At 47.0% G+C, this 26,094-nt stretch overlaps 5 protein-coding genes across 5 annotated transcripts in view; 2 read left to right on the forward strand and 3 right to left on the reverse strand.

Annotated features, from left to right (window-relative positions):
- Nucleotides 1-121: 121 nt before the first annotated feature.
- Nucleotides 122-8,013, reverse strand: LOC135810015 (transmembrane protein 243-like). The gene is made up of 4 exons (XM_065323478.1): nucleotides 7,838-8,013; nucleotides 7,655-7,714; nucleotides 2,687-2,794; nucleotides 122-1,049 (listed from the first exon to the last, which is right to left on the reverse strand). Exons 1-4 carry the CDS (start codon nucleotides 7,895-7,897, stop codon nucleotides 825-827), a joined length of 453 nt encoding a protein of 150 aa, XP_065179550.1. The 5' UTR covers nucleotides 7,898-8,013; the 3' UTR covers nucleotides 122-824.
- A 377-nt stretch (nucleotides 8,014-8,390) lies between these two features.
- Nucleotides 8,391-9,185, forward strand: LOC135810008 (soma ferritin-like). The gene has a single exon (XM_065323462.1). It carries the CDS (start codon nucleotides 8,471-8,473, stop codon nucleotides 8,972-8,974), a length of 504 nt encoding a protein of 167 aa, XP_065179534.1. The 5' UTR covers nucleotides 8,391-8,470; the 3' UTR covers nucleotides 8,975-9,185.
- A 4,515-nt stretch (nucleotides 9,186-13,700) lies between these two features.
- LOC135810876 (uncharacterized) lies at nucleotides 13,701-17,055 on the reverse strand. Its single transcript, XM_065324285.1, has 5 exons — nucleotides 16,858-17,055; nucleotides 16,675-16,734; nucleotides 15,270-15,389; nucleotides 14,752-14,964; nucleotides 13,701-14,337 (listed from the first exon to the last, which is right to left on the reverse strand). The coding sequence occupies exons 3-5, from the start codon at nucleotides 15,346-15,348 to the stop codon at nucleotides 14,195-14,197; spliced, it is 435 nt and encodes a 144-aa protein (XP_065180357.1). The 5' UTR covers nucleotides 15,349-15,389; nucleotides 16,675-16,734; nucleotides 16,858-17,055; the 3' UTR covers nucleotides 13,701-14,194.
- A 354-nt stretch (nucleotides 17,056-17,409) lies between these two features.
- On the forward strand, nucleotides 17,410-18,205 carry LOC135810009 (soma ferritin-like). The gene has a single exon (XM_065323463.1). It carries the CDS (start codon nucleotides 17,491-17,493, stop codon nucleotides 17,992-17,994), a length of 504 nt encoding a protein of 167 aa, XP_065179535.1. The 5' UTR covers nucleotides 17,410-17,490; the 3' UTR covers nucleotides 17,995-18,205.
- Nucleotides 18,206-22,386: 4,181 nt separating this feature from the next.
- Nucleotides 22,387-26,094, reverse strand: part of LOC135810011 (uncharacterized) — a 36,317-nt gene continuing 32,609 nt past the window's right edge. Inside the window, exons 14-16 of the mRNA XM_065323468.1 lie at nucleotides 23,956-24,075; nucleotides 23,438-23,650; nucleotides 22,387-23,023 (exon numbers count right to left, since the gene is read on the reverse strand). Coding sequence (XP_065179540.1) covers nucleotides 22,881-23,023; nucleotides 23,438-23,650; nucleotides 23,956-24,075 — 476 coding nt within the window. The 3' untranslated portion in view covers nucleotides 22,387-22,880. The remainder of the gene's footprint in view (nucleotides 23,024-23,437; nucleotides 23,651-23,955; nucleotides 24,076-26,094) is intronic.

The raw sequence follows: 26,094 nt of genomic DNA on the forward strand, positions 1-26,094 counted from the left end.
GGGACCACTGTACTGTACATGGAAAACATTTCCTTGCACACGGAGACAACTTTCCACGAAATCTTGGTAGCAGGGAGTCGTAAAATCCGTATTTTACGACTCCCTGCTTGGTACTGGTAAACATGTCTTCTACATGACAGTAGTGAGCACACAGACTCCTCAAGCAAATAGCGGATTGAATGCATGAACAAGAAGAACAAACTTTGACAGGCGCATGATCATGGCTTACGATGAGCGGCAAAGAGAGCATGCAGAGCATAATAGAGTACGGTATGGCCAACCAGGACAGGATTGTGCAATTGCTCAAACTGGCTGGGAACCACACGCGCGCGCACACACACACACACATACACACACACACACAGAGGCACGATCACACTGACACATTTCGGTAACACACCCGGGCCAGACATGCCCGGAATCAAGCCGCAGAAACAAACACAGGTGAATGCCTCACGGAACAAACACAAATAGTGGCCTTGGCTTACATCAGCAGAAGTCACATAATAAAAAAAGTCTTGGAGCAGCCAACTAATACTTCTTAAAAGTCTGATTCTTGTCATAGAATATCTGTGTTGGGAAACTGGGGGTAAAAATAGAAATCTGAGCATTGCATTATACATCATTTTTCATGCCAGCATGGAGAATGTTGTACGTCTCATACTAGTACATATGAACAGCGGTGGGCTTGGCAATGTATCGAGACCTGGGCGAGGTGCCGGTTTCCCAACACTACGGGCCGGGGTCGGGTCTGGAGACAGAGAGCAAGTATGTACAGCGTCCGGCATCGAGTCGCGTGCTTCCAAAAGCTCAAAAGGTGCTCATCATAACTGGCCAGCAGGTGTGACCGGAGGATGCGTGCTTGCCGGAGAGTGGGTTGGTGCTTGGGGCGCGGGAGGTGGCGCGCATGTCGGGCATGTCTTCTCACAAGCCACAGGCAGGTGATAGAAGAGATTGCCAGCAATGCAGATCAGTAAAGTACTGAAGGCAGCGTAATACAGGTAGTAGCGGAACTTGGGGTCAAGATCGCCGCGAAAATACCAGAACAACTGCAGTGGAGCGGTGGGTACACAGACACAGACGCACACACACGCTCACATACACGCACACACACACACACGCACACACACACACACACACACATATGCGCACACACACCCATCACGTTCACATACACACATGCACGCACAAACACACACACACACACACACACACACACACACACATGTACCTCAGCTGTGTTTAATATCGCTGAAGTGATACAGATGGATGGAAGAGCGTGTCTCGCGTAAGTGTGTGTGTGTGTGCGTGCGTGTGACAGAGAGAGAGAGAGAGAGAGAGAGAGAGAGAGAGAGAGAGAGAGAGAGAGAGAGAGAGAGAGAGAGAGAGAGAGAGAGAGAGAGAGAGAGCAAAGAAAAAGAAGAAACAGAAACAAAGAAGGTTGTACAGCAGGGATATTCGTGCTCGAAACAGGTTTTGGATGAATGTAGTTGAGATGTGGCGCTTTGACCAAAACACATTTGCTTTATTCATAGCCACATAGAATATACAAACTACAACAAAAAGAGGAGGGAGGAAGTGTTGCGACTGCCAGTTGTCTGGTGATCATAATAGGGACCTTTCGCACCCCGCGTACGGATACGAAACGAATGCTGATTCGTCACCTGGGTTCGAGGATTCGTCAGAGTCCCTGCGGAGAACTCGTTTTCACGAATGGAAGCCTCTTCATTCGTGGCACGCTCCGAATCCGTCAGGTACACATTTATTTGGATAGATACACATGTTTTGCAAGGTACACATTTTTCCCTTGATTCCATGATCCATGCACGTGTGCGTGTAAAAACCCGTACGCCAAACTACCGGCGCCCGCGGCCGTATTCGTAGTTGCCATGCACATTTGCATGACGACTCGCGAAACCTGAAATCTGTTTTCAACGAAACGATTACGAGCCGAATCAAACTTTCGTTTCGCATTCGTTTCGTAGCAAATGCGAAAGGTCCCTAATAATATACGTCTGTGACAAACTCAGAGACCCCAAACTTTCTCCGTCCTCTTCTTGTTGTATAGCTGAGCTCTGACCTTGGGCATTGAGCACTTTATTAGACAGCCTGGAACCTTTCTCAAAGTGCGAAGACGCCACCACTGTAGCCATCCACTGTGGAACCTTTCTCAAAGTGCGAAGACGCCACCACTGTAGCCATCCACTGTGGAACCTTTCTGCTCTAGAAATTTAAACTAGAATGCAATAGTCTACGTGGACGAAGGCCAGGGGTGCAGTCCACAGAGGTTGTACAATGACATCATCACTTGAGGTGTCTTGCAGGGAGGTGCACCAAAAGCACTGGTTTGCCACTTAATACGTACCCTCGTCAGACAGCACTTCAGTATCTTCCAGTAAACAAAATCACAGTCACCACTTCCGCTGCATGGCTCGCTGGGCATCCCATTGCTTTGCAACTTGCTAATCCCTCCCCCTTTTGTGTATGTGCTTTTCATTTTCTTTTTTCTCTTCTTCCGTGGTTGGTCTCACCCTCTCCTCAATTCAATTGGCTGTCTTGACATGCTACGAGGTGCAGAAATAAATAAATAAGTAAATAAAATAAATAAATACAAGCATGCGTGATGACGTCATTCACATGCGGCTAGTAACTACTAGGCAGGGCACATGCTGGCAAAAAAACTCACCATGAAGCCCTGGGAGATGACAATGAGGCTAAGCGTTGTGGCAAAGAACGCATTGGCGGCTAGACTGTTCTGGTCCGTGTGGAAAATGACCGCGCTGATCACAGTTGTCTGCTCAGAGCATCGAGGAGGGGCATGGAGCAAATACAGTGCCATGCGCATACACACACACACACACACACACACACACACACACACACACACAAAACACACACACACACAAAACACACACACACACAAATACACACACAAAACACACACACACACACAAATACACATACACACACACACACGTGAGCAAGGCGCAGACATTGGACAACCAATGCACACGTCGCTGTCAACACACTATGCAGCATGCTAGGCTATGGTACAAGCAAGAGTATATATACCGGCATGTAGGACTCAGTATGAAGTCCATCCATCCCTCACCAAAGTCGTACAAACCCTTCAGCTTGACCAAGTGGGGAGCTCCAGATAAGGGCGTGCTTGTCCAAAAATTGATGGGATTTCCTTTCCTGGCAGCTGCGAGTCTTGCTCGCACTTGTCGTTTCTCCATTTACGTTACACCATGGCGGAGGGTGGAGGAATCCGCATTGGGACCAAAAAGCGAGCGACGTTCAAGACGAAGGACAGAAACGCCGAGAGTGTTTGGTCGTCTTTCGATGAGATAAAGCGACTCTGCAAGCTGAAAGCAGAGTGTTATCCAGTTGAACTTCAATGGGCGAATAACCCAGAAAAAATTGATGTGATTTCTTTCCTGGCAGCTGCGAGTCTTGCTCGCAGTTGTCGGTTCTCCATTTACGTTACACAATGGCGGAGGATGGAGGAATCCGCATTGGGACCAAAAAGCGAGCGACGTTCAAGACGAAGGACAGAAACGCCGAGAGTGTTTGGTCGTCTTTCGAGGAGATAAAGCGACTCTGCAAGCTGAAAGCAGAGTGTTATCCAGTTGAGCTTCAGTGGGCCAATAGCCCAGAAAAATTGATATGATTTCTTTCCTGGCTGCTGTGAGTCTTGCTCGCAGTTGTAGTTTCTCCATTTACGTTACACCATAGCGGAGGATGGAGGAATCCGCATTGGGACGAAAAAGCGAGCGACGTTCAAGACGAAGGACAGAAACATCGAGAGTTTTTGGTCGTCTTTCGAGGAGATAAAGCGAGTCTGCAAGCTGAAAGCAGAGTGCTCTCCAGTTGAGCTTCAATGGGCCAATAACCCAGAAGGCAGGGCAGAGCAGGCCCAGTATGCTGTAGGTGAAACTGTGTGGTTTCACCGCGCTGCCAATCTTGGCGGTGCTGCAAGTGTGGCTGAACTTCGTCCACAGTGGCGCGAAGGTGTTGTCGTTCGGCATGATGTGCAGGAGGGAGGATTCCTGCTGTATGAAGTAATTAGTTGAGGCCGATGACGGTGGGGCCAAAGCTTCCTTCGCAGGAGCTCATCTGCGGGCCCGTCATGTTTCCATGTGCGCGTTAGGCACAATCAGTTTCTGGACCCCGTGCTAGAAGACTGGTGCAGGGGTCCAGAGCCATACCGAGGACCCGCTCGGAAACGTTATTATCGGTGATGATAACAATGCACTGCATCAATTGTGTCTCTTTTCCTTGTTCCTTTTCTGTGCTATAAAAAATCCTTGGCTCTCCATCAGGGCCTATTCCCTTTCCGGTTCCTGGTTCTTTCTTATTGTTTTCTTGGCGTGTGTGTGGGTGCCTGTGTTTGTGCGTGCGTGCAGGCCTAGTGCGTGCACAATAATTTGAGAACAATACATGTATGTTCCTCAATAGTAGCCTCAATATTGATTTCTATTTAATTTTGGACTGTGTACAGTGGATGCCTAATTGGCTGGACATTATGTTGTCCACATAAAGACTCTTTATAGTTGATTTCAAAGTTTGGACTCTGTACAGTGGATTTTGGACCAATAGACTCTATAGGGGTGAAGCCAATTGGCTGGACTCTATAGGGAGTGATGTCCATCGTAACTTTGAGCTCACAGTTGATTTCAATTTTGGACTCTGTACAGTGGATTTTGGACCAATGGACTCATAGGGGTTGGACATCGTATAGGGGCTGGACGCTCTACTGAGTCCAACATAATATCTTACAGCAATGTGCACGTCTGCTCGTGTTATCTATGGGGTCTGCTAACGCCACAAACTCACATCACGTGGTGCGTTGTTTCTGTCGTGTGTCCAGGGCGTTTTTATTGAGCAGAAGAAGCAACCCCCCCCCCCCCCCCCCATGGAAAGTGGACACACTCCCTTCCATAGTGCGTTTCAAAAGTATAGACCTCTAGACTTTTTGAATACAGTGAAACCTGCCTAAGGCGACCCCTCAAGGGACAAGAAAAAGTGGTCGCTGTGGCCAGGTGGTCTTCATATCCAGGTTCAGTGGGTCACGTGACCATATCCACATGTGATACATTGTTTTGATCAGTGCATCACAGTGCACACGCCTATGCTACTCTAGCACGACTCATGTGCCTGGGGTCCTCACACCTGTCAAATGCCGTGCATGCACGCGCACCATGTACATCTACACTTCCTGCACTGATTTGTAGATCTACCATGCCTGGTGCACCATGCAATGTGTACATTTACATGACTAGCACTGTGCAACGCGGTCGCGGGTGGGTGGTCGTCGGTCGCGTTGAGCGAGTGGTCGCCTTATCCGAGGTGTTTTGAACGTGAATGCGTCCGTGACAAGGAAAAGTGGTCGCCGTGGTCGAGTGGTCGCCATATCCGAGTGGTCGCCATTACAGGTTTTACTGTAATTCAAATTTGGTTTGAGCTTTTTGAGAAATTTCTTAGGAATATTACTCGGGCAGCTCACGCAATTTTTCTCATATAAATTTCTAAGCGATTGGATAACGGACGCCCAATTTTGAAAATTTTATGCACAAAGTGATCACAGATTTTATGTGGTATAGATGCTGGCATAACGGTTTTTTGAAACCAGAGGTCTGGACTTTGAAACGCACTATAGTACTAGATTCCAAATGTCCGATGGATTAGCCCCCCCCCCCCCCCTCCCCCTTTCAACATGCCTTGGACTGTTTACGAGACAGAGGTAGCGACTTCGGCGTTGATTTCATAGGAAAGGTGTTTGCTCCCCACACCGGAGCTCGCGCTTTTCCGCCGACTTGTCTGGACACTTGATTCAGCATAGTACTCTGGATGGCAGTTGTGCGTCAGTCAAGGGTCAAGTCAACTCGGCGGACAAGCGCGAGCTCCGGTGCGAGGAGCAAACACCTTGCCTATGGACTACTCAGTATTTGGTTTGTCTTTTCTCGCTTCTAACCACTTGATTAATTAAATGCACTCGCTGGCCATGTACAATTACTAGTAGACAGTTGTCTTAAGTCCCTAGGCTGCTTACAGTGCTCAATGTCCACTGGACAGAGCCAGTAATACAAATATTACACAGCAATGAATCAAACAAGTCTCATTCCGCTGTAACAGCGGAATGAGACTTGTTTGATTCATTGCTGTGTAATATTTGTGTTTGTACAATTACTAGTATATGTACTGCCAAATTTACTTGCTTTCCGCTGTAGTTGTATGAAGCATCTTCTTGGACACCCTGTAAGAAGGCCATAGGCATAGGCCTGTTGGCTATTGTATAGCAGGAAATTTTCCGACGGGAATATTTTCGGACAAAGCCGAATTTCGACCTTTCGTACGGATTTTATTTTCGACCAGTGCTGCATGCTAAACGCACGTGTTCGCATGCAGTGCGCACGTGCCAAGGCGCATTGCATGTGAACACGTGCCAAGGCGCATTGCATGTGAACACGTGCCAAGGCGCATTGCATGTGAACACGTGCCAAGGCGCATTGCATGTGAACACGTGCCAAGGCGCATTGCATGTGAACACGTGCCAAGGCGCATTGCATGTGAACACGTGCCAAGGCGCATTGCATGGCTAGCTAGCTGTACTATGAACCGCACTGCTTCACTACGCGTACGCACTGGTCCTGAACCAGAGCCTGTTCATGATGCAACAGTTACATCGTGTGCATAATTAATTATTTCACATGAACAAATTTTAGTACGGAATTAATTTTTCTACAAAAGAGGCCGTGTACGAAATCATACGAAAATAAATTCCGTCCGAAAATTTACTGCTATACAGTATCTCCAAGTTAAAACAATAATACTACTGTCGTGGACATGGAAATCCAGTCGATTGACCGGGGCCGGGGCCCTCAGCGCGTACAGAACGCTGCAGGCAGCGCACAAAGTCATGTTGATCCGATGCGACCAGCGCGCTGCAGCGCATACTGTCTGCTCTTACCGCTTACTCACGGCTGCATGGCCAGCGCCCTGGGGTCGCTAGACGTGCGACCGGATTTCCATGTCCACGGCAGTACTACTACTAGATCCTGACTGTGCGGACACTGAGTTCCGTTGTGAAACCTACACAGGCAATACCCTACACAAGTGAGGAATCACACACGTGTGGTTTGAGGTGCTGCGACTTGTGTGGCTGGACCTTGCCGGGATTTCACCCCCTAGACACGCCTGCTGGACGCATGTCACATGTGCTGCACCATAATCTCTCTCCTGGAGTTACACACACTCCATGGGACTACGTACTCATGGAGCTGTGATGCCCTGGCCATACAGTGCCAACACGCTCAACAACATCTAAAAAAATTAAGGGCGAGAATTTTTTGTTGAATGAACTTGCATTTTGGTACAATCATGTCATGTAACGTTACTGTATGACAGAGTTTATACCGGTCAGTGTTATTAGCTAGTGTAGTTTTGCTCAACGATGGCTTGCCAACCAAGCCAGCAGGGTGAGGTAGGTAATTTGTGGCGACCAAAATGAGCGCCCCAGGCCATGTCTTATAATAATTATTGAGAGTGGAGCTATGTGTGGAGTTTTCAAACTCAAGAATAGCCACTGCAGTTTGCCAATGGCGGAAATGGTGTCGTTTCTTGACAGTAGCTGTCATCACTGAGTACTTACAAGTACAACACCAATAGTGAAGAGCGTCAGGAGGATGTGGATGACTCGTATTTTCGACCTCTGGGCATGGAAACAAATGCAAGCCGAACACTTTTCTTCATCAGTCACACGCACATTTTCTCAACGGCTCAAAATTGAAATACATGATCAAGGTTATTTCTTCCATCGACAAAGAATGATTACCGTCTCTGGTGATACTTCATTGATCAGAGCAGCGCTCTCAGCGCCAGTTGTCTGAGGCATAGTTGCCTGAGTCGATTCCGACCAGCTCTACAATGCCATAAACACTTGTTTTTCGCAGTTGACAATAGTCAAACAAATAATTCAAAAATACAAAACAAGGTACTGACATGTCGACACAGTCGAGCCTGTACTATTTTGTGCATGTGGTGAAGTGTGATATCTCTGATCTGGACGTCTACGTCTGTGCATGTGGGGCCTGGGGATCGGGAACTCTGGAACTGGGGAAATCTGTACTGGGCGGAACCATGCCATATGCGCCATACGCGTAATCATGACGTGAGATCAGAGCAGATCACGTAAAAAACGTAAAAGTTACGTGTGCGCGGTACGCTGTTTTCATGTACGGTGTGATCTGTACGATTCGGTCTTTGTTCTCGAATTTTCGATGATGTTTCGTGGTGTGCATGCATGTGACATGATGAGACGTCGTGACCCTGACAACGAATGCTTCGTGCAAGAGTTTTGCCTTTTCGGTTTGTGTTGCAGGGCATCTGACAGATACTTTTCATTCCGTGAGCTACCTTTTCGATTGAAGCGTCGTCTTTCCGCTGATCCGTCTCTCTCTTTTCCACCATGTCTCTGTGCCGTCAGAACTACGCCGAGGCCTCAGAGGCTGCCGTCAACAAACAAATCAACATGGAGTTCGAAGCCATGTATGCCTACACTGCCCTGGCTGCTTTCTACGCCCGCGACGACATAGCTCTGGGCAAGGTTTCGGCCTACTTCCAGAAGAGCGCTGATGAGGAGAAGGGACACGCCGACAAGCTTATCAGCTACCAAAACCTGCGTGGAGGCCGTGTCTGCTTCACCGACATCAAGACCCCGCAGAAAACCGAATTCAAGTCTGTGGAGGAGGCCTTCCAGACTGCCTTGGACCTCGAGAAGCGTGTCAACCAGTCCTTGTTGGACTTGCACAAGGTTGCCTCGGACAGCAACGATGCCCAGATGACTGACTTCATCGAGGGTGAGTTCCTCGGCGAGCAGGTGGATGCCATCAAGGAGCTGTCCGATCACGTCGCCAACCTCAAGCGTGTTGGTCCAGGCATGGGTGAGTGGCACTTCAACCAAGCCCTGTAGATTATGAATTTTCAATTTTCGCATGCCTGAAATTCGACAGCAGGTACGCCGTTGTGTACGCATGCGTATGGCCACGGTTATTTGGTTTCTTTTCAAGCTTTCAGAAAGTTTAACGTTCTTTTTTACTGCGACATTCTCACACTTAGGTCAAGGTCATGCGTATGATCGTATGCACCATCAATCAGCAATGGACATCCTTCTCTGAACACAAGTAGAGCCTGTTGTGTGTTTGAGTGTGCATGTATGTGTGTGCCTGGTACATGTTGTTTGATTGGGTTCAGGTTCCATAAGTACTGCCCAATGAAATCCAGTCGCGTCACTCAAGTACGCGCCGGGCGTTGCGCAGCCCTAGACCTGCGAGCCATGGGCTGCGAAATGATGCAAGGTGCCAAATAGATGATACAGTATGCCAAATAACGTGCAACTAGACTTGAGAGGGCATTGCAGAGTAGTTGCATACAAAGGTCAAAGTTGTACGGCTACCTGTGACTTGCATTTCTGCAGAGCTCAGGGCCTACCATGTACAAATTGTAGTATAATAAGTATGCAACTTGTGTGCGATGCCCTCTCAAGTCTAGTTGCGCGTTGTTTGGCATATCATCTATTGAGTGCCGGGACTGGATTTCATTGAGCAGTGCTGTACTCGAGCTGTACACGGTTAAAGTTAGAGCACTGAGTGACTTTGATGCTTTGAGACGGTTTATACATGTACATGTAAATGCTTGGTTGTTTGCTAGACTTCATTGTGATCGGTTCAACCAGTACACTAGAGTCGCGCGTCCAACAACGTCGCTTCCAAGGGGTTAGCCTTGGACGTTCTTATTTTGTGGGGCAATCTGGCTGCGTTCTTATTGCACGTTCTTAGAAACAATTCGTACTGGATCATATCTATCCCGAAAGCTGCCGGAAAACCAACACCGCCGTTCTTACCTTTAGACTCTGGCGTTCTTAGCATTTCAGGCTGGACGTTCTTGGGCTCAACGTTCTTCAGCACACGACTAACAAAGTCGAAACAGCTAGCTGTCCAGGGATTGAGTACTTCGAGTCTACAATAGATAGTTTTTTTTATTTAGACTCTTGTAATCAATGGTGTTAGTGACACCTTCACTGGGGACAGGGTAAACGCAGTTGGATTCCGGGGTGGATATTCTGTTTCCATTAGTCAATTCTTCCGCGGACGCGCATTTTCCGCGTCATCGGCTTTCATCCGCATTTTCAAGAAATTTTGCATAAAACCTGCGTTATCCATGGAAATACAGTAGAGTCGTGCCAGAGAATGTGGAGCCCAAGACACATATGCAAGGGCGTCGGAACCGCACCGGCCGGGGCGGCCATGGCCGCCCCACTTTTTCGGCCGTTTTTTTTTTTTTTTAGTACACTGCAACAAAGCGCGATGATCTCAGCGCAAACGTGGCAAATCCTTGTCCCCGATCGTGGTTTGTTGCAGGATCAAAAGTCCATGTACACTGAAATGGCACCAAATGCCTGGGAATACTTGCAATTGGCTTCAATTTTTGAATTTTTTTCCCGGGGAAGTGTAATGTTTGTCCCCGATCGTAGCATCTTCTTGGTTTTTTGCAGAATCAAAAAGTCTTTCATTGTAGTTACCGTACACTGAAAAGGCACCAAATGCCCGGAAATGCTTGCAATTGGCTTTAATTTTTGAAATGTTTTCCCGGGGGAGGACCCCCGGACCCCCCTTCCATGGCCGCCCCACTTCCAAAGTCGTTCCGACGCGCCTGTGTGCCTACATTGTATGCAATTGAAGGGCTCCAATTCAAAGCGCGATAAAGACCAAACCGGAGCTTTTGCGTTTTTGTCACGAAAAAGAATTCGTTTTCACCCCACGGGCGTCTGTCGGTTTTACTGGTCAAAACGTGATACATCCCAGTCAAAAGGATGCCCGAAGTTTGTGTTCTTCTGCAAAACGCGATAAAAGTTACTGCATGATGCAGCACTTCCTGAGATTTCCACAAAATGGATTTATCTCGTTTTGAATTGGAGCCCTTCGTACCGTATTTCCGCAAATAAAAGGCCGTCCTCGTATACAACGCCTTCCTCGTATACAAGGCCGGGGCAGGGGGCGATTGAAAAAATAAAAGACCGTCTCCGATTAGAAGACCGGGTCTACTAAATGAGTCTCAAACATGTGTTAAAAATAGAAGACCGTGCTCAAACTGTGTAGAAGAAAATGGAAGAATGGGGGTTAAACTGTGTGGCGAAAAAAAGAAGACCGGGGTCAAACTGGGTTGAAAGAAGAAAAGACCGTCCTCGAATACAAGACCGTCCTCGATTAAAAGGCCGGGTTAGGTCGAGGTTGAAAAATAATAGACCGGCCTACTATTTGTGGAAATACGGTATGTACTAGTGTGTGCAAATGACCCAGTTTCTAAGAATGTGCCATAAGAAAGCAGCTAGATAGCTCAAGATAAGAACTTCCCAGCCTGACCCCTCGGAAACGACGTTCTTGGGCGCGCAGCTCTTTACGTAGGCATCTTGGCAAGACTTCTGAATCTCTCACTTGTATGGTGAAACCCACTTGGCCAGGTCTTGGCACGTACATGTACCGTAAAGTACCGCGAGAGCGCCCCACCTTGATTTTACAGCCAGGGAAAGGGAAATCGTATGGCAGAGTGCAACGAAGTTTATACGGTGTGAGAACCTTACAGTCCATTTCAAAACTATAGACGCGTAGTGTTTTGCAAAATTCGATGGGATTTATTTAAATATTTTTATTTTTTCTCCAGATTCCGTCTCTGCATCGCTTCACAATTCTGGCTATATACTTTGTTTTCGCTACAATTTACCGTAATGTCGCGTGCATTAGCCGGGGCTTATATGCCTATAAGCCGGTGATGGAGTCAGGCTTGTACACAAGACAGGCTTATACACGAGACAGGCTTATATGACAAGCACCACTCAATGACCAGGCTTGTATGCGCAAACTGCTGACTTTTGGACGTCAAAACCAACATTTTCCAACGGGATTTTTTTTCTTTTTTTTCGCAAGTGTACGGTACCATGCAAACATGAACATGTAAAAGGCGCGCTCACCAGTCTTGCGTAGTAGCCCGGCTTACGCACGCGACACGTGGCGCGTCTCGTGTACTGGCCCGGCTTATGCATGCGACAGGCTTGTACGCGAAAAGCTGTTGCAGATTTCATGCTTCTACACGAGACAGGCTTATGCACAAATCCGGCTTATGCACGCGACATTACGGTAAGTTTATTTTTAGGCCACGTTTTCCGGTTTTACATGTAATTCCTGTTTTGAAGGGTTTGACCAGTTTGTTTCGGATTTTTTGCTCCTGCTGAGACTGTGTTGCGCCCAGACCATCGCGGGTGCATTTTTGTACGGGTCCTGGTAACCTCGTGGTTTCGATCCGTGATTTCCAGTACAAGTGTGGGGCATTCGATTCGAATCCCATCACGCCTTCTGCCTTTTTTTCTCTTCTTTTCTGCATGTTTTGGATCTTGTTGGGTGAAATACAGTAGGGATGATAATTATATTTTCTCTTTTTGATTTGATTTGAGCCTCCCTGTTCCCTTCGCCTGACACAACGAGTGACAGTGGTTTCACTCACGCCAGTTGCAAGGTGAGTTCGACGACAAGGATTTCGGATACTCAAGCTTCGATCAAAATCCAGCTCTTTTTCGAAGAAACAATGAACACGACTTATCATATCTTTCTCGGCATCACTGAGATTCTTACGGGCCTTGGAAGCCATTACAGTCAGGCACTCAGAAAATGAAAACAAGAAGAAGATTCATTTGAGACTTTCCTCACACCTTTTCATTTGCGACTTTGCACGTTTTGCATCTTTTGTATTTCCCGCGGCGACGAAGAAAAACCTGAAAAACACATCTGAAAACCAGAAAACACTCAGGCAAAACTCACGGCTGTCATGCGCTACAGTACGTACGACCTCGTACGTATGAGTTCACGCGTCTATAGTTTTGAAATGGACTGTAGTGTACTACGGTCACACTAAACAGGTTTTTGTGTGGCGCTCGTGTCCGCTCCAAGGTACGGATTGTCTGCAGAACGTGCAATATGTGTACAAAGTTTGTGTCGTATGACCTACAGACAGGAGACCACCTCCACAATACGACCGTGAAAGGACGAGATGGTGGGGCGCTCTGGTGGTACTTTACGGTACATGTAACTATACGTGTGTATGCCTATCGTTACCTTGATGCTGTCAATCCTTTTTTTCTGCACCTTGTTCTTATCCACGTTGCGTTGACGGCGATGCGATGAGCCTGTAGTATTTGGGATCATTCCCAAGTCCCTACACCGTGTTTCAGTCCACCAGACGCGATAAAAAAGGAGCAGTGCGGAGTAGCCCTTTCCCAAAGATGCCAAAATATTTCGCAACTTATGCTTTTCGCAACCATGCCGAAACAAGTGAAAGTTGCTGAAATCGCATCCATATTTTCAGAAAAAGCTCACAAGTTGCTAATATCACAACTCAAAATGAGCGAGTTCTTGTGTGTAAATGCCATCATAATCATACTTCATAGCATCATTGCTCGGTGTTGCCACATTTCTCTCTCTCTCCCTCTCTCCCTCTCTCTCTCTCTCTCTCTCTCTCTCTCTCTCTCTCTCTCTCTCTCTCTCTCTCTGCTATTGGCGCGCCTGGTTGTGATGAAGCCGAGACCCACGGTCGGCAGAGCATCCCAGACCACGCCACCACTCCTCTTATTCATGGCTCACACATGACGGGTTTACGTGGCTCTAGTCTTCTTTGCTTTCCATAGTGAACATCAGGGAGTATTAAAGTGCCAGTATTTTACTACTAGGGAGAACAGTGAAGTACTACAGTACCAAGCTCGGGCAGTTAGTTATATCTTCAGCTTAAAATGTGCAGGTGGGGTCAGAAAGAGGCTGCAGAAAAGCAAGTGATGTACTGCATGCAGAGGGTCAGTGATTCCTAGACCAAAGATTGCAATCTCACAAACAGACAGACAAGAGTTCAGACTATGGTTCTAGACGAGGACCAAGTGTCTAGTGTACTTGATACAAGCAGTGTAGTTGAAAACAACACGTGCACAAGGTGGACAATGGCAGTTAAAACAGTAAAAGCACGCGCGCACACACGCACCAAACGCACACAAAACACCTGTATGGGTGATATCTTTCCAGGGCGCATACCACACGGTCGTCAGGTATTGCATGCCAGCATGCTGTGACGGAGTGGTTCGTCCCTGGGTTGGAAGTTAGAAGACATCTTCGCAGTCTTGCTCAGCGGCCAGTTTCCAGGACAGGTGGTCGCAGTGCTGCAGGTCATCTATCAGGGTCATCTGCGTGCCAATACTGATCGTGTCTGAACTCCTCGCGGCAGCAGCACCGCCAAACTCACCTAGGCAAGCAAAAGCACAAAGGGGGCAATGCTGGTTTATTCTTCGATTTCTATAATCTTATCCGCCACTCCCTGGTCTGAAGGTGCAACTCCGTAAATCGTCCCATGAACCTGCATGTATTGCTTGTACCATGTATGCCGGCAGTTTTACTGAATTTACTGATGAGAATTGGGTGAAATGTGTAGTCAAGAAAACATTCTAGTTTTTTTATAATGCTAGTCTTCGACTGATTTAACCATTCACTGTACTGCTTTGCTGAGAATGTTCGGCAAATTGAAACTGTTTGGATCGTCCTGCTACTTGGATCTGCTTTGTCGGTGCATGCATGAATTTAAATAATTTTTATACACCCCTCTAACTTCTTCTACATACATACGAGCGTACTAGTGGGCAAGTTCAAACTTAAAACATACCAAGCTCATCACAGGTCGACTCAGCGTCAAATTCATTGTAGATCACGTCACCAGCGCTGTTATTGCGCTGATGGCATTGCCCCGCCATGGCCCGACGGCGTGCGGAAGAGCTTCTTTTGCGCCGACGATAGACAACGGCCGCCACGCTTGCCATGGCTACCAGGGCTGTGGATGTTGCTATCATAACCCAGACTGTCGAAGAGCTTGTTTCTCCTGTAGTAACATAAAGAGAAAGTCGGGTAATGGGATTTATGCATACTAGTCCCGCCATTTGATCTTGAGGGGCAAGTCCACTATAACGGTACACACTGTGATACCAATCCTGCATCAAAGGTCATATAAACTGTGTACGATCATACCTACAAATGTACTACAACTGGCTGTACCTGCCAGATATGGGACGAATCGCCCCTCAGGAAGGTGGGGGCCATGTTTCATGCATGAACCCATTGGAGAATTCACATCCGAATAACCACCACTGACTGACGGCCCAGAAATTGATCACTTAATTAACTGACCTTTTGAGTTGTGTGCTGCCTGTCCATGGCTGTCCACCCTAAATGGCCCTACAAAGACATGGCTCAGCTGATCAGACATGTCGCCCTCTGCTGCACGCTTGCGGCGAACGGTGGAACCATCTGAGCAAGACGCAGTGGAATCGGATCAGGTCAGGCCTCCACTAGTTTCTAAAACAAGCTAAGACTGCACCTGTCATGCGTCCTTATCACCATTTATTTATTTTATTGATGGACTATCTTTTAGGTGTCTCAGCAAATACAGTGCATTTCAAAGGTTCGACAATAGAGAGGTTCCGGGGTACGATTTTCCGTGCCAAAATCCGTATGAGCGCTACGGATTTTTTCCAGGCATGCTCCATACGATTTTTCGGCACGGAGAATCCGTGTGGACTGGCTTTCACACGAACCATGTTTCGTATGGAGATTTTGCGTCATCGGGTGCAGAAAGATTTTTCGCGTACAAATTTGGTACGAGAAACATCGATTTTCCGCGGGACGTTTTGATTTCGGTACAAATTTTCAAAATAAAAAAGGCATAGCGCGGGAATGTGACGTGTTTGCGATCGTAACCTAGGCAATGACGGCAAACACATAAGTTCCGTACTCCGGAAAATTTCACTGCTCGAAAACGACGTATAAAAAATCCGTAGCGCCTCTACGGATTTTGGCACGAAAAGTCGTACTCCGGAACCTCCCTAATATCCCTCCCTCCTCCTCTCTCCTGGAGTTACACACACTCCATGGGACTACGTACCAAGAGTACATGAAAACCAGAGTGTGCAGCTCGGATGGGTTGCTGTCACGGCGAAATTCCGTGATTACATCATTTTAGTGATGTAGTGCGTACAAGCAGGATTCAAGCAGGTCTCTTTCTGCACAACTGCAGCTCAGTTGTACGCACTACGCCATTTCCCGCCTAGATCTGGGCCAAATATGATGTAATCACGGAATTTCGCCGTGACAGACACCCATAGCAGAAAAGGCCCCAAGCTGCACACTCTGGTTTTCATGTACTCTTGTACGTACTCATGGAGCTGTGATGCCCTGGCCATACAGTGCCAACACGCTCAACAACATCTAAAAAAATTAAGGGCGAGAATTTTTTGTTGAATGAACTTGCATTTTGGTACAATCATGTCATGTAACGTTACTGTATGACAGAGTTTATACCGGTCAGTGTTATTAGCTAGTGTAGTTTTGCTCAACGATGGCTTGCCAACCAAGCCAGCAGGGTGAGGTAGGTAATTTGTGGCGACCAAAATGAGCGCCCCAGGCCATGTCTTATAATAATTATTGAGAGTGGAGCTATGTGTGGAGTTTTCAAACTCAAGAATAGCCACTGCAGTTTGCCAATGGCGGAAATGGTGTCGTTTCTTGACAGTAGCTGTCATCACTGAGTACTTACAAGTACAACACCAATAGTGAAGAGCGTCAGGAGGATGTGGATGACTCGTATTTTCGACCTCTGGGCATGGAAACAAATGCAAGCCGAACACTTTTCTTCATCAGTCACACGCACATTTTCTCAACGGCTCAAAATTGAAATACATGATCAAGGTTATTTCTTCCATCGACAAAGAATGATTACCGTCTCTGGTGATACTTCATTGATCAGAGCAGCGCTCTCAGCGCCAGTTGTCTGAGGCATAGTTGCCTGAGTCGATTCCGACCAGCTCTACAATGCCATAAACACTTGTTTTTCGCAGTTGACAATAGTCAAACAAATAATTCAAAAATACAAAACAAGGTACTGACATGTCGACACAGTCGAGCCTGTACTATTTTGTGCATGTGGTGAAGTGTGATATCTCTGATCTGGACGTCTACGTCTGTGCATGTGGGGCCTGGGGATCGGGAACTCTGGAACTGGGGAAATCTGTACTGGGCGGAACCATGCCATATGCGCCATACGCGTAATCATGACGTGAGATCAGAGCAGATCACGTAAAAAACGTAAAAGTTACGTGTGCGCGGTACGCTGTTTTCATGTACGGTGTGATCTGTACGATTCGGTCTTTGTTCTCGAATTTTCGATGATGTTTCGTGGTGTGCATGCATGTGACATGATGAGACGTCGTGACCCTGACAACGAATGCTTCGTGCAAGAGTTTTGCCTTTTCGGTTTGTGTTGCAGGGCATCTGACAGATACTTTTCATTCCGTGAGCTACCTTTTCGATTGAAGCGTCGTCTTTCCGCTGATCCGTCTCTCTCTTTTCCACCATGTCTCTGTGCCGTCAGAACTACGCCGAGGCCTCAGAGGCTGCCGTCAACAAACAAATCAACATGGAGTTCGAAGCCATGTATGCCTACACTGCCCTGGCTGCTTTCTACGCCCGCGACGACATAGCTCTGGGCAAGGTTTCGGCCTACTTCCAGAAGAGCGCTGATGAGGAGAAGGGACACGCCGACAAGCTTATCAGCTACCAAAACCTGCGTGGAGGCCGTGTCTGCTTCACCGACATCAAGACCCCGCAGAAAACCGAATTCAAGTCTGTGGAGGAGGCCTTCCAGACTGCCTTGGACCTCGAGAAGCGTGTCAACCAGTCCTTGTTGGACTTGCACAAGGTTGCCTCGGACAGCAACGATGCCCAGATGACTGACTTCATCGAGGGTGAGTTCCTCGGCGAGCAGGTGGATGCCATCAAGGAGCTGTCCGATCACGTCGCCAACCTCAAGCGTGTTGGTCCAGGCATGGGTGAGTGGCACTTCAACCAAGCCCTGTAGATTATGAATTTTCAATTTTCGCATGCCTGAAATTCGACAGCAGGTACGCCGTTGTGTACGCATGCGTATGGCCACGGTTATTTGGTTTCTTTTCAAGCTTTCAGAAAGTTTAACGTTCTTTTTTACTGCGACATTCTCACACTTAGGTCAAGGTCATGCGTATGATCGTATGCACCATCAATCAGCAATGGACATCCTTCTCTGAACACAAGTAGAGCCTGTTGTGTGTTTGAGTGTGCATGTATGTGTGTGCCTGGTACATGTTGTTTGATTGGGTTCAGGTTCCATAAGTACTGCCCAATGAAATCCAGTCGCGTCACTCAAGTACGCGCCGGGCGTTGCGCAGCCCTAGACCTGCGAGCCATGGGCTGCGAAATGATGCAAGGTGCCAAATAGATGATACAGTATGCCAAATAACGTGCAACTAGACTTGAGAGGGCATTGCAGAGTAGTTGCATACAAAGGTCAAAGTTGTACGGCTACCTGTGACTTGCATTTCTGCAGAGCTCAGGGCCTACCATGTACAAATTGTAGTATAATAAGTATGCAACTTGTGTGCGATGCCCTCTCAAGTCTAGTTGCGCGTTGTTTGGCATATCATCTATTGAGTGCCGGGACTGGATTTCATTGAGCAGTGCTGTACTCGAGCTGTACACGGTTAAAGTTAGAGCACTGAGTGACTTTGATGCTTTGAGACGGTTTATACATGTACATGTAAATGCTTGGTTGTTTGCTAGACTTCATTGTGATCGGTTCAACCAGTACACTAGAGTCGCGCGTCCAACAACGTCGCTTCCAAGGGGTTAGCCTTGGACGTTCTTATTTTGTGGGGCAATCTGGCTGCGTTCTTATTGCACGTTCTTAGAAACAATTCGTACTGGATCATATCTATCCCGAAAGCTGCCGGAAAACCAACACCGCCGTTCTTACCTTTAGACTCTGGCGTTCTTAGCATTTCAGGCTGGACGTTCTTGGGCTCAACGTTCTTCAGCACACGACTAACAAAGTCGAAACAGCTAGCTGTCCAGGGATTGAGTACTTCGAGTCTACAATAGATAGTTTTTTTTATTTAGACTCTTGTAATCAATGGTGTTAGTGACACCTTCACTGGGGACAGGGTAAACGCAGTTGGATTCCGGGGTGGATATTCTGTTTCCATTAGTCAATTCTTCCGCGGACGCGCATTTTCCGCGTCATCGGCTTTCATCCGCATTTTCAAGAAATTTTGCATAAAACCTGCGTTATCCATGGAAATACAGTAGAGTCGTGCCAGAGAATGTGGAGCCCAAGACACATATGCAAGGGCGTCGGAACCGCACCGGCCGGGGCGGCCATGGCCGCCCCACTTTTTCGGCCGTTTTTTTTTTTTTTTAGTACACTGCAACAAAGCGCGATGATCTCAGCGCAAACGTGGCAAATCCTTGTCCCCGATCGTGGTTTGTTGCAGGATCAAAAGTCCATGTACACTGAAATGGCACCAAATGCCTGGGAATACTTGCAATTGGCTTCAATTTTTGAATTTTTTTCCCGGGGAAGTGTAATGTTTGTCCCCGATCGTAGCATCTTCTTGGTTTTTTGCAGAATCAAAAAGTCTTTCATTGTAGTTACCGTACACTGAAATGGCACCAAATGCCCGGAAATGCTTGCAATTGGCTTTAATTTTTGAAATGTTTTCCCGGGGGAGGACCCCCGGACCCCCCTTCCATGGCCGCCCCACTTCCAAAGTCGTTCCGACGCGCCTGTGTGCCTACATTGTATGCAATTGAAGGGCTCCAATTCAAAGCGCGATAAAGACCAAACCGGAGCTTTTGCGTTTTTGTCACGAAAAAGAATTCGTTTTCACCCCACGGGCGTCTGTCGGTTTTACTGGTCAAAACGTGATACATCCCAGTCAAAAGGATGCCCGAAGTTTGTGTTCTTCTGCAAAACGCGATAAAAGTTACTGCATGATGCAGCACTTCCTGAGATTTCCACAAAATGGATTTATCTCGTTTTGAATTGGAGCCCTTCGTACCGTATTTCCGCAAATAAAAGGCCGTCCTCGTATACAACGCCTTCCTCGTATACAAGGCCGGGGCAGGGGGCGATTGAAAAAATAAAAGACCGTCTCCGATTAGAAGACCGGGTCTACTAAATGAGTCTCAAACATGTGTTAAAAATAGAAGACCGTGCTCAAACTGTGTAGAAGAAAATGGAAGAATGGGGGTTAAACTGTGTGGCGAAAAAAAGAAGACCGGGGTCAAACTGGGTTGAAAGAAGAAAAGACCGTCCTCGAATACAAGACCGTCCTCGATTAAAAGGCCGGGTTAGGTCGAGGTTGAAAAATAATAGACCGGCCTACTATTTGTGGAAATACGGTATGTACTAGTGTGTGCAAATGACCCAGTTTCTAAGAATGTGCCATAAGAAAGCAGCTAGATAGCTCAAGATAAGAACTTCCCAGCCTGACCCCTCGGAAACGACGTTCTTGGGCGCGCAGCTCTTTACGTAGGCATCTTGGCAAGACTTCTGAATCTCTCACTTGTATGGTGAAACCCACTTGGCCAGGTCTTGGCACGTACATGTACCGTAAAGTACCGCGAGAGCGCCCCACCTTGATTTTACAGCCAGGGAAAGGGAAATCGTATGGCAGAGTGCAACGAAGTTTATACGGTGTGAGAACCTTACAGTCTATTTCAAAACTATAGACGCGTAGTGTTTTGCAAAATTCGATGGGATTTATTTAAATATTTTTATTTTTTCTCCAGATTCCGTCTCTGCATCGCTTCACAATTCTGGCTATATACTTTGTTTTCGCTACAATTTAAGTTTATTTTTAGGCCACGTTTTCCGGTTTTACATGTAATTCCTGTTTTGAAGGGTTTGACCAGTTTGTTTCGGATTTTTTGCTCCTGCTGAGACTGTGTTGCGCCCAGACCATCGCGGGTGCATTTTTGTACGGGTCCTGGTAACCTCGTGGTTTCGATCCGTGATTTCCAGTACAAGTGTGGGGCATTCGATTCGAATCCCATCACGCCTTCTGCCTTTTTTTCTCTTCTTTTCTGCATGTTTTGGATCTTGTTGGGTGAAATACAGTAGGGATGATAATTATATTTTCTCTTTTTGATTTGATTTGAGCCTCCCTGTTCCCTTCGCCTGACACAACGAGTGACAATGGTTTCACTCACGCCAGTTGCAAGGTGAGTTCGACGACAAGGATTTCGGATACTCAAGCTTCGATCAAAATCCAGCTCTTTTTCGAAGAAACAATGAACACGACTTATCATATCTTTCTCGGCATCACTGAGATTCTTACGGGCCTTGGAAGCCATTACAGTCAGGCACTCAGAAAATGAAAACAAGAAGAAGATTCATTTGAGACTTTCCTCACACCTTTTCATTTGCGACTTTGCACGTTTTGCATCTTTTGTATTTCCCGCGGCGACGAAGAAAAACCTGAAAAACACATCTGAAAACCAGAAAACACTCAGGCAAAACTCACGGCTGTCATGCGCTACAGTACGTACGACCTCGTACGTATGAGTTCACGCGTCTATAGTTTTGAAATGGACTGTAGTGTACTACGGTCACACTAAACAGGTTTTTGTGTGGCGCTCGTGTCCGCTCCAAGGTACGGATTGTCTGCAGAACGTGCAATATGTGTACAAAGTTTGTGTCGTATGACCTACAGACAGGAGACCACCTCCACAATACGACCGTGAAAGGACGAGATGGTGGGGCGCTCTGGTGGTACTTTACGGTACATGTAACTATACGTGTGTATGCCTATCGTTACCTTGATGCTGTCAATCCTTTTTTTCTGCACCTTGTTCTTATCCACGTTGCGTTGACGGCGATGCGATGAGCCTGTAGTATTTGGGATCATTCCCAAGTCCCTACACCGTGTTTCAGTCCACCAGACGCGATAAAAAAGGAGCAGTGCGGAGTAGCCCTTTCCCAAAGATGCCAAAATATTTCGCAACTTATGCTTTTCGCAACCATGCCGAAACAAGTGAAAGTTGCTGAAATCGCATCCATATTTTCAGAAAAAGCTCACAAGTTGCTAATATCACAACTCAAAATGAGCGAGTTCTTGTGTGTAAATGCCATCATAATCATACTTCATAGCATCATTGCTCGGTGTTGCCACATTTCTCTCTCTCTCTCTCTCTCCCTCTCTCCTCTCTCTCTCTCTCTCTCTCTCTCTCTCTCTCTCTCTCTCTCTCTCTCTCTCTCTCTCTCTCTCTCTCTCTCTCTCTCTCTCTCTCTCTCTCTCTCTCTCTCTCTCTCTCTCTCTCTCTCTCTCTCTCTCTGCTATTGGCGCGCCTGGTTGTGATGAAGCCGAGACCCACGGTCGGCAGAGCATCCCAGACCACGCCACCACTCCTCTTATTCATGGCTCACACATGACGGGTTTACGTGGCTCTAGTCTTCTTTGCTTTCCATAGTGAACATCAGGGAGTATTAAAGTGCCAGTATTTTACTACTAGGGAGAACAGTGAAGTACTACAGTACCAAGCTCGGGCAGTTAGTTATATCTTCAGCTTAAAATGTGCAGGTGGGGTCAGAAAGAGGCTGCAGAAAAGCAAGTGATGTACTGCATGCAGAGGGTCAGTGATTCCTAGACCAAAGATTGCAATCTCACAAACAGACAGACAAGAGTTCAGACTATGGTTCTAGACGAGGACCAAGTGTCTAGTGTACTTGATACAAGCAGTGTAGTTGAAAACAACACGTGCACAAGGTGGACAATGGCAGTTAAAACAGTAAAAGCACGCGCGCACACACGCACCAAACGCACACAAAACACCTGTATGGGTGATATCTTTCCAGGGCGCATACCACACGGTCGTCAGGTATTGCATGCCAGCATGCTGTGACGGAGTGGTTCGTCCCTGGGTTGGAAGTTAGAAGACATCTTCGCAGTCTTGCTCAGCGGCCAGTTTCCAGGACAGGTGGTCGCAGTGCTGCAGGTCATCTATCAGGGTCATCTGCGTGCCAATACTGATCGTGTCTGAACTCCTCGCGGCAGCAGCACCGCCAAACTCACCTAGGCAAGCAAAAGCACAAAGGGGGCAATGCTGGTTTATTCTTCGATTTCTATAATCTTATCCGCCACTCCCTGGTCTGAAGGTGCAACTCCGTAAATCGTCCCATGAACCTGCATGTATTGCTTGTACCATGTATGCCGGCAGTTTTACTGAATTTACTGATGAGAATTGGGTGAAATGTGTAGTCAAGAAAACATTCTAGTTTTTTTATAATGCTAGTCTTCGACTGATTTAACCATTCACTGTACTGCTTTGCTGAGAATGTTCGGCAAATTGAAACTGTTTGGATCGTCCTGCTACTTGGATCTGCTTTGTCGGTGCATGCATGAATTTAAATAATTTTTATACACCCCTCTAACTTCTTCTACATACATACGAGCGTACTAGTGGGCAAGTTCAAACTTAAAACATACCAAGCTCATCACAGGTCGACTCAGCGTCAAATTCATTGTAGATCACGTCACCAGCGCTGTTATTGCGCTGATGGCATTGCCCCGCCATGGCCCGACGGCGTGCGGAAGAGCTTCTTTTGCGCCGACGATAGACAACGGCCGCCACGCTTGCCATGGCTACCAGGGCTGTGGATGTTGCTATCATAACCCAGACTGTCGAAGAGCTTGTTTCTCCTGTAGTAACATAAAGAGAAAGTCGGGTAATGGGATTTATGCATACTAGTCCCGCCATTTGATCTTGAGGGGCAAGTCCACTATAACGGTACACACTGTGATACCAATCCTGCATCAAAGGTCATATAAACTGTGTACGATCATACCTACAAATGTACTACAACTGGCTGTACCTGCCAGATATGGGACGAATCGCCCCTCAGGAAGGTGGGGGCCATGTTTCATGCATGAACCCATTGGAGAATTCACATCCGAATAACCACCACTGACTGACGGCCCAGAAATTGATCACTTAATTAACTGACCTTTTGAGTTGTGTGCTGCCTGTCCATGGCTGTCCACCCTAAATGGCCCTACAAAGACATGGCTCAGCTGATCAGACATGTCGCCCTCTGCTGCACGCTTGCGGCGAACGGTGGAACCATCTGAGCAAGACGCAGTGGAATCGGATCAGGTCAGGCCTCCACTAGTTTCTAAAACAAGCTAAGACTGCACCTGTCATGCGTCCTTATCACCATTTATTTATTTTATTGATGGACTATCTTTTAGGTGTCTCAGCAAATACAGTGCATTTCAAAGGTTCGACAATAGAGAGGTTCCGGGGTACGATTTTCCGTGCCAAAATCCGTATGAGCGCTACGGATTTTTTCCAGGCATGCTCCATACGATTTTTCGGCACGGAGAATCCGTGTGGACTGGCTTTCACACGAACCATGTTTCGTATGGAGATTTTGCGTCATCGGGTGCAGAAAGATTTTTCGCGTACAAATTTGGTACGAGAAACATCGATTTTCCGCGGGACGTTTTGATTTCGGTACAAATTTTCAAAATAAAAAGGCATAGCGCGGGAATGTGACGTGTTTGCGATCGTAACCTAGGCAATGACGGCAAACACATAAGTTCCGTACTCCGGAAAATTTCACTGCTCGAAAACGACGTATAAAAAATCCGTAGCGCCTCTACGGATTTTGGCACGAAAAGTCGTACTCCGGAACCTCCCTAATATCCCTCCCCCAACACTCAAACAATGATAAGAGGATGAAAAGGTGTTTTTACTCCTGGTTTCACGCACTGAGCGATCATCCCTCCCCCAACACTTTAGGTCTGCATCTATACAACATAAGATTTGCTACCACATTGCACATCATGTTTTTGAAATTGGATGTTTCTTATCCAATCTACTTAGAGGTATGAAAGGTGATACGGCCTAGTTACAAGGAGCGTGATGCAACACACAGCATAGCTGCACGCTGGAATTGATGGGCGGTGTGCAGTTGAATCCAAAGCTAAACAAATGGTGTACATGTGCATGATGATATCATGCCGGCAGGCCTGCACTAATGCAACCTGATCATTACTGCTCCCACACGCTCCCTACATTTTTTTGTATTGTATTTTATTATTTTACTTGGGCATTCCCAACAGACCCTAAGGTCTTCTTACAGGGTGCCCAAGATGAATGAAATTGTTAAGTTCCTGGCGAAATGAATTGGGGATATGATTGGTGCGAAGGGATTCGGGAAGGGCATTAAAGCGGTCAGCACCAAGGAATGAAATAGATCTGTATCCAGCTTCAGCTTGCACAATGGGTAAGGAAAGGGAATAATTGACTTGGCCGCGGGTTACTCTATCTGTGTGAGCGCAGTCACGGCGAAGGGAGAACATGTCAGAGAGGAGTGAACTGCAGATATTGTGGATGCAACGGTACACGAAGAATATTGACTTAGTATGATATCTTTTGTCTAAGCTAATTATGTGGTATCGCTCAAGCAAGTATGATGTCCGCGTGAATGTGTCATGCTCAAATATGCATCTAAGTGCTCTCTTACTTATGCATAGCAGCTGATCTCTCACATTGTCAGAGAGGCAGTGGACGTAGGCAGTGCTGGCGTACTCGAGCTTGCTCTGGACTACTGACAAGTAGAACTGCCTTCTGGCCTGGACAGCAAGGTTCCTCCTTCCACGTCGAAAAGCACCTACCGTAAAAGTCCGTAAATAAGTACGTATTTACTTTCGAATTTAGTGACCACACCCGTACTAAGTTTCGGGCGGGTACTGACTTTCGGGCACGAACTAACTTTCAGACCTGACTTGTGTGTAGTGGAGAAGTCATTTTCATGTCGATGTACATGCTATATGCAGCATGTGCGCATCGTACCGGTACTTATTTCGGGCAGTATGTTTATCGGGCTTGACTTGACTTCAACAGACAGAGCCAAAAGAATGAAGGGGGTATTTCTTTCGGGCAGGTACTTATTTACGGACTTTTACGGTAGTTTCTTTCCGATGTCTTCCCTGAGGGAGGTAACGTGGGCACTGAAACTTAAAGTTGAATCGAGAGTCAGTCCTAGATACTTAACTTTGTCAGACGGGGCAATAACAGTCGAACCACAGACAATGCTCAGGTTAGGTGGAGGCTGTGAGCGTCTGCTGTGGATCAGTAG

Source organism: Sycon ciliatum, chromosome 2 (assembly GCF_964019385.1).
Source record: "Sycon ciliatum chromosome 2, ocSycCili1.1, whole genome shotgun sequence".
In the NCBI taxonomy this organism is placed as follows: Eukaryota; Metazoa; Porifera; class Calcarea; order Leucosolenida; family Sycettidae; genus Sycon; species Sycon ciliatum.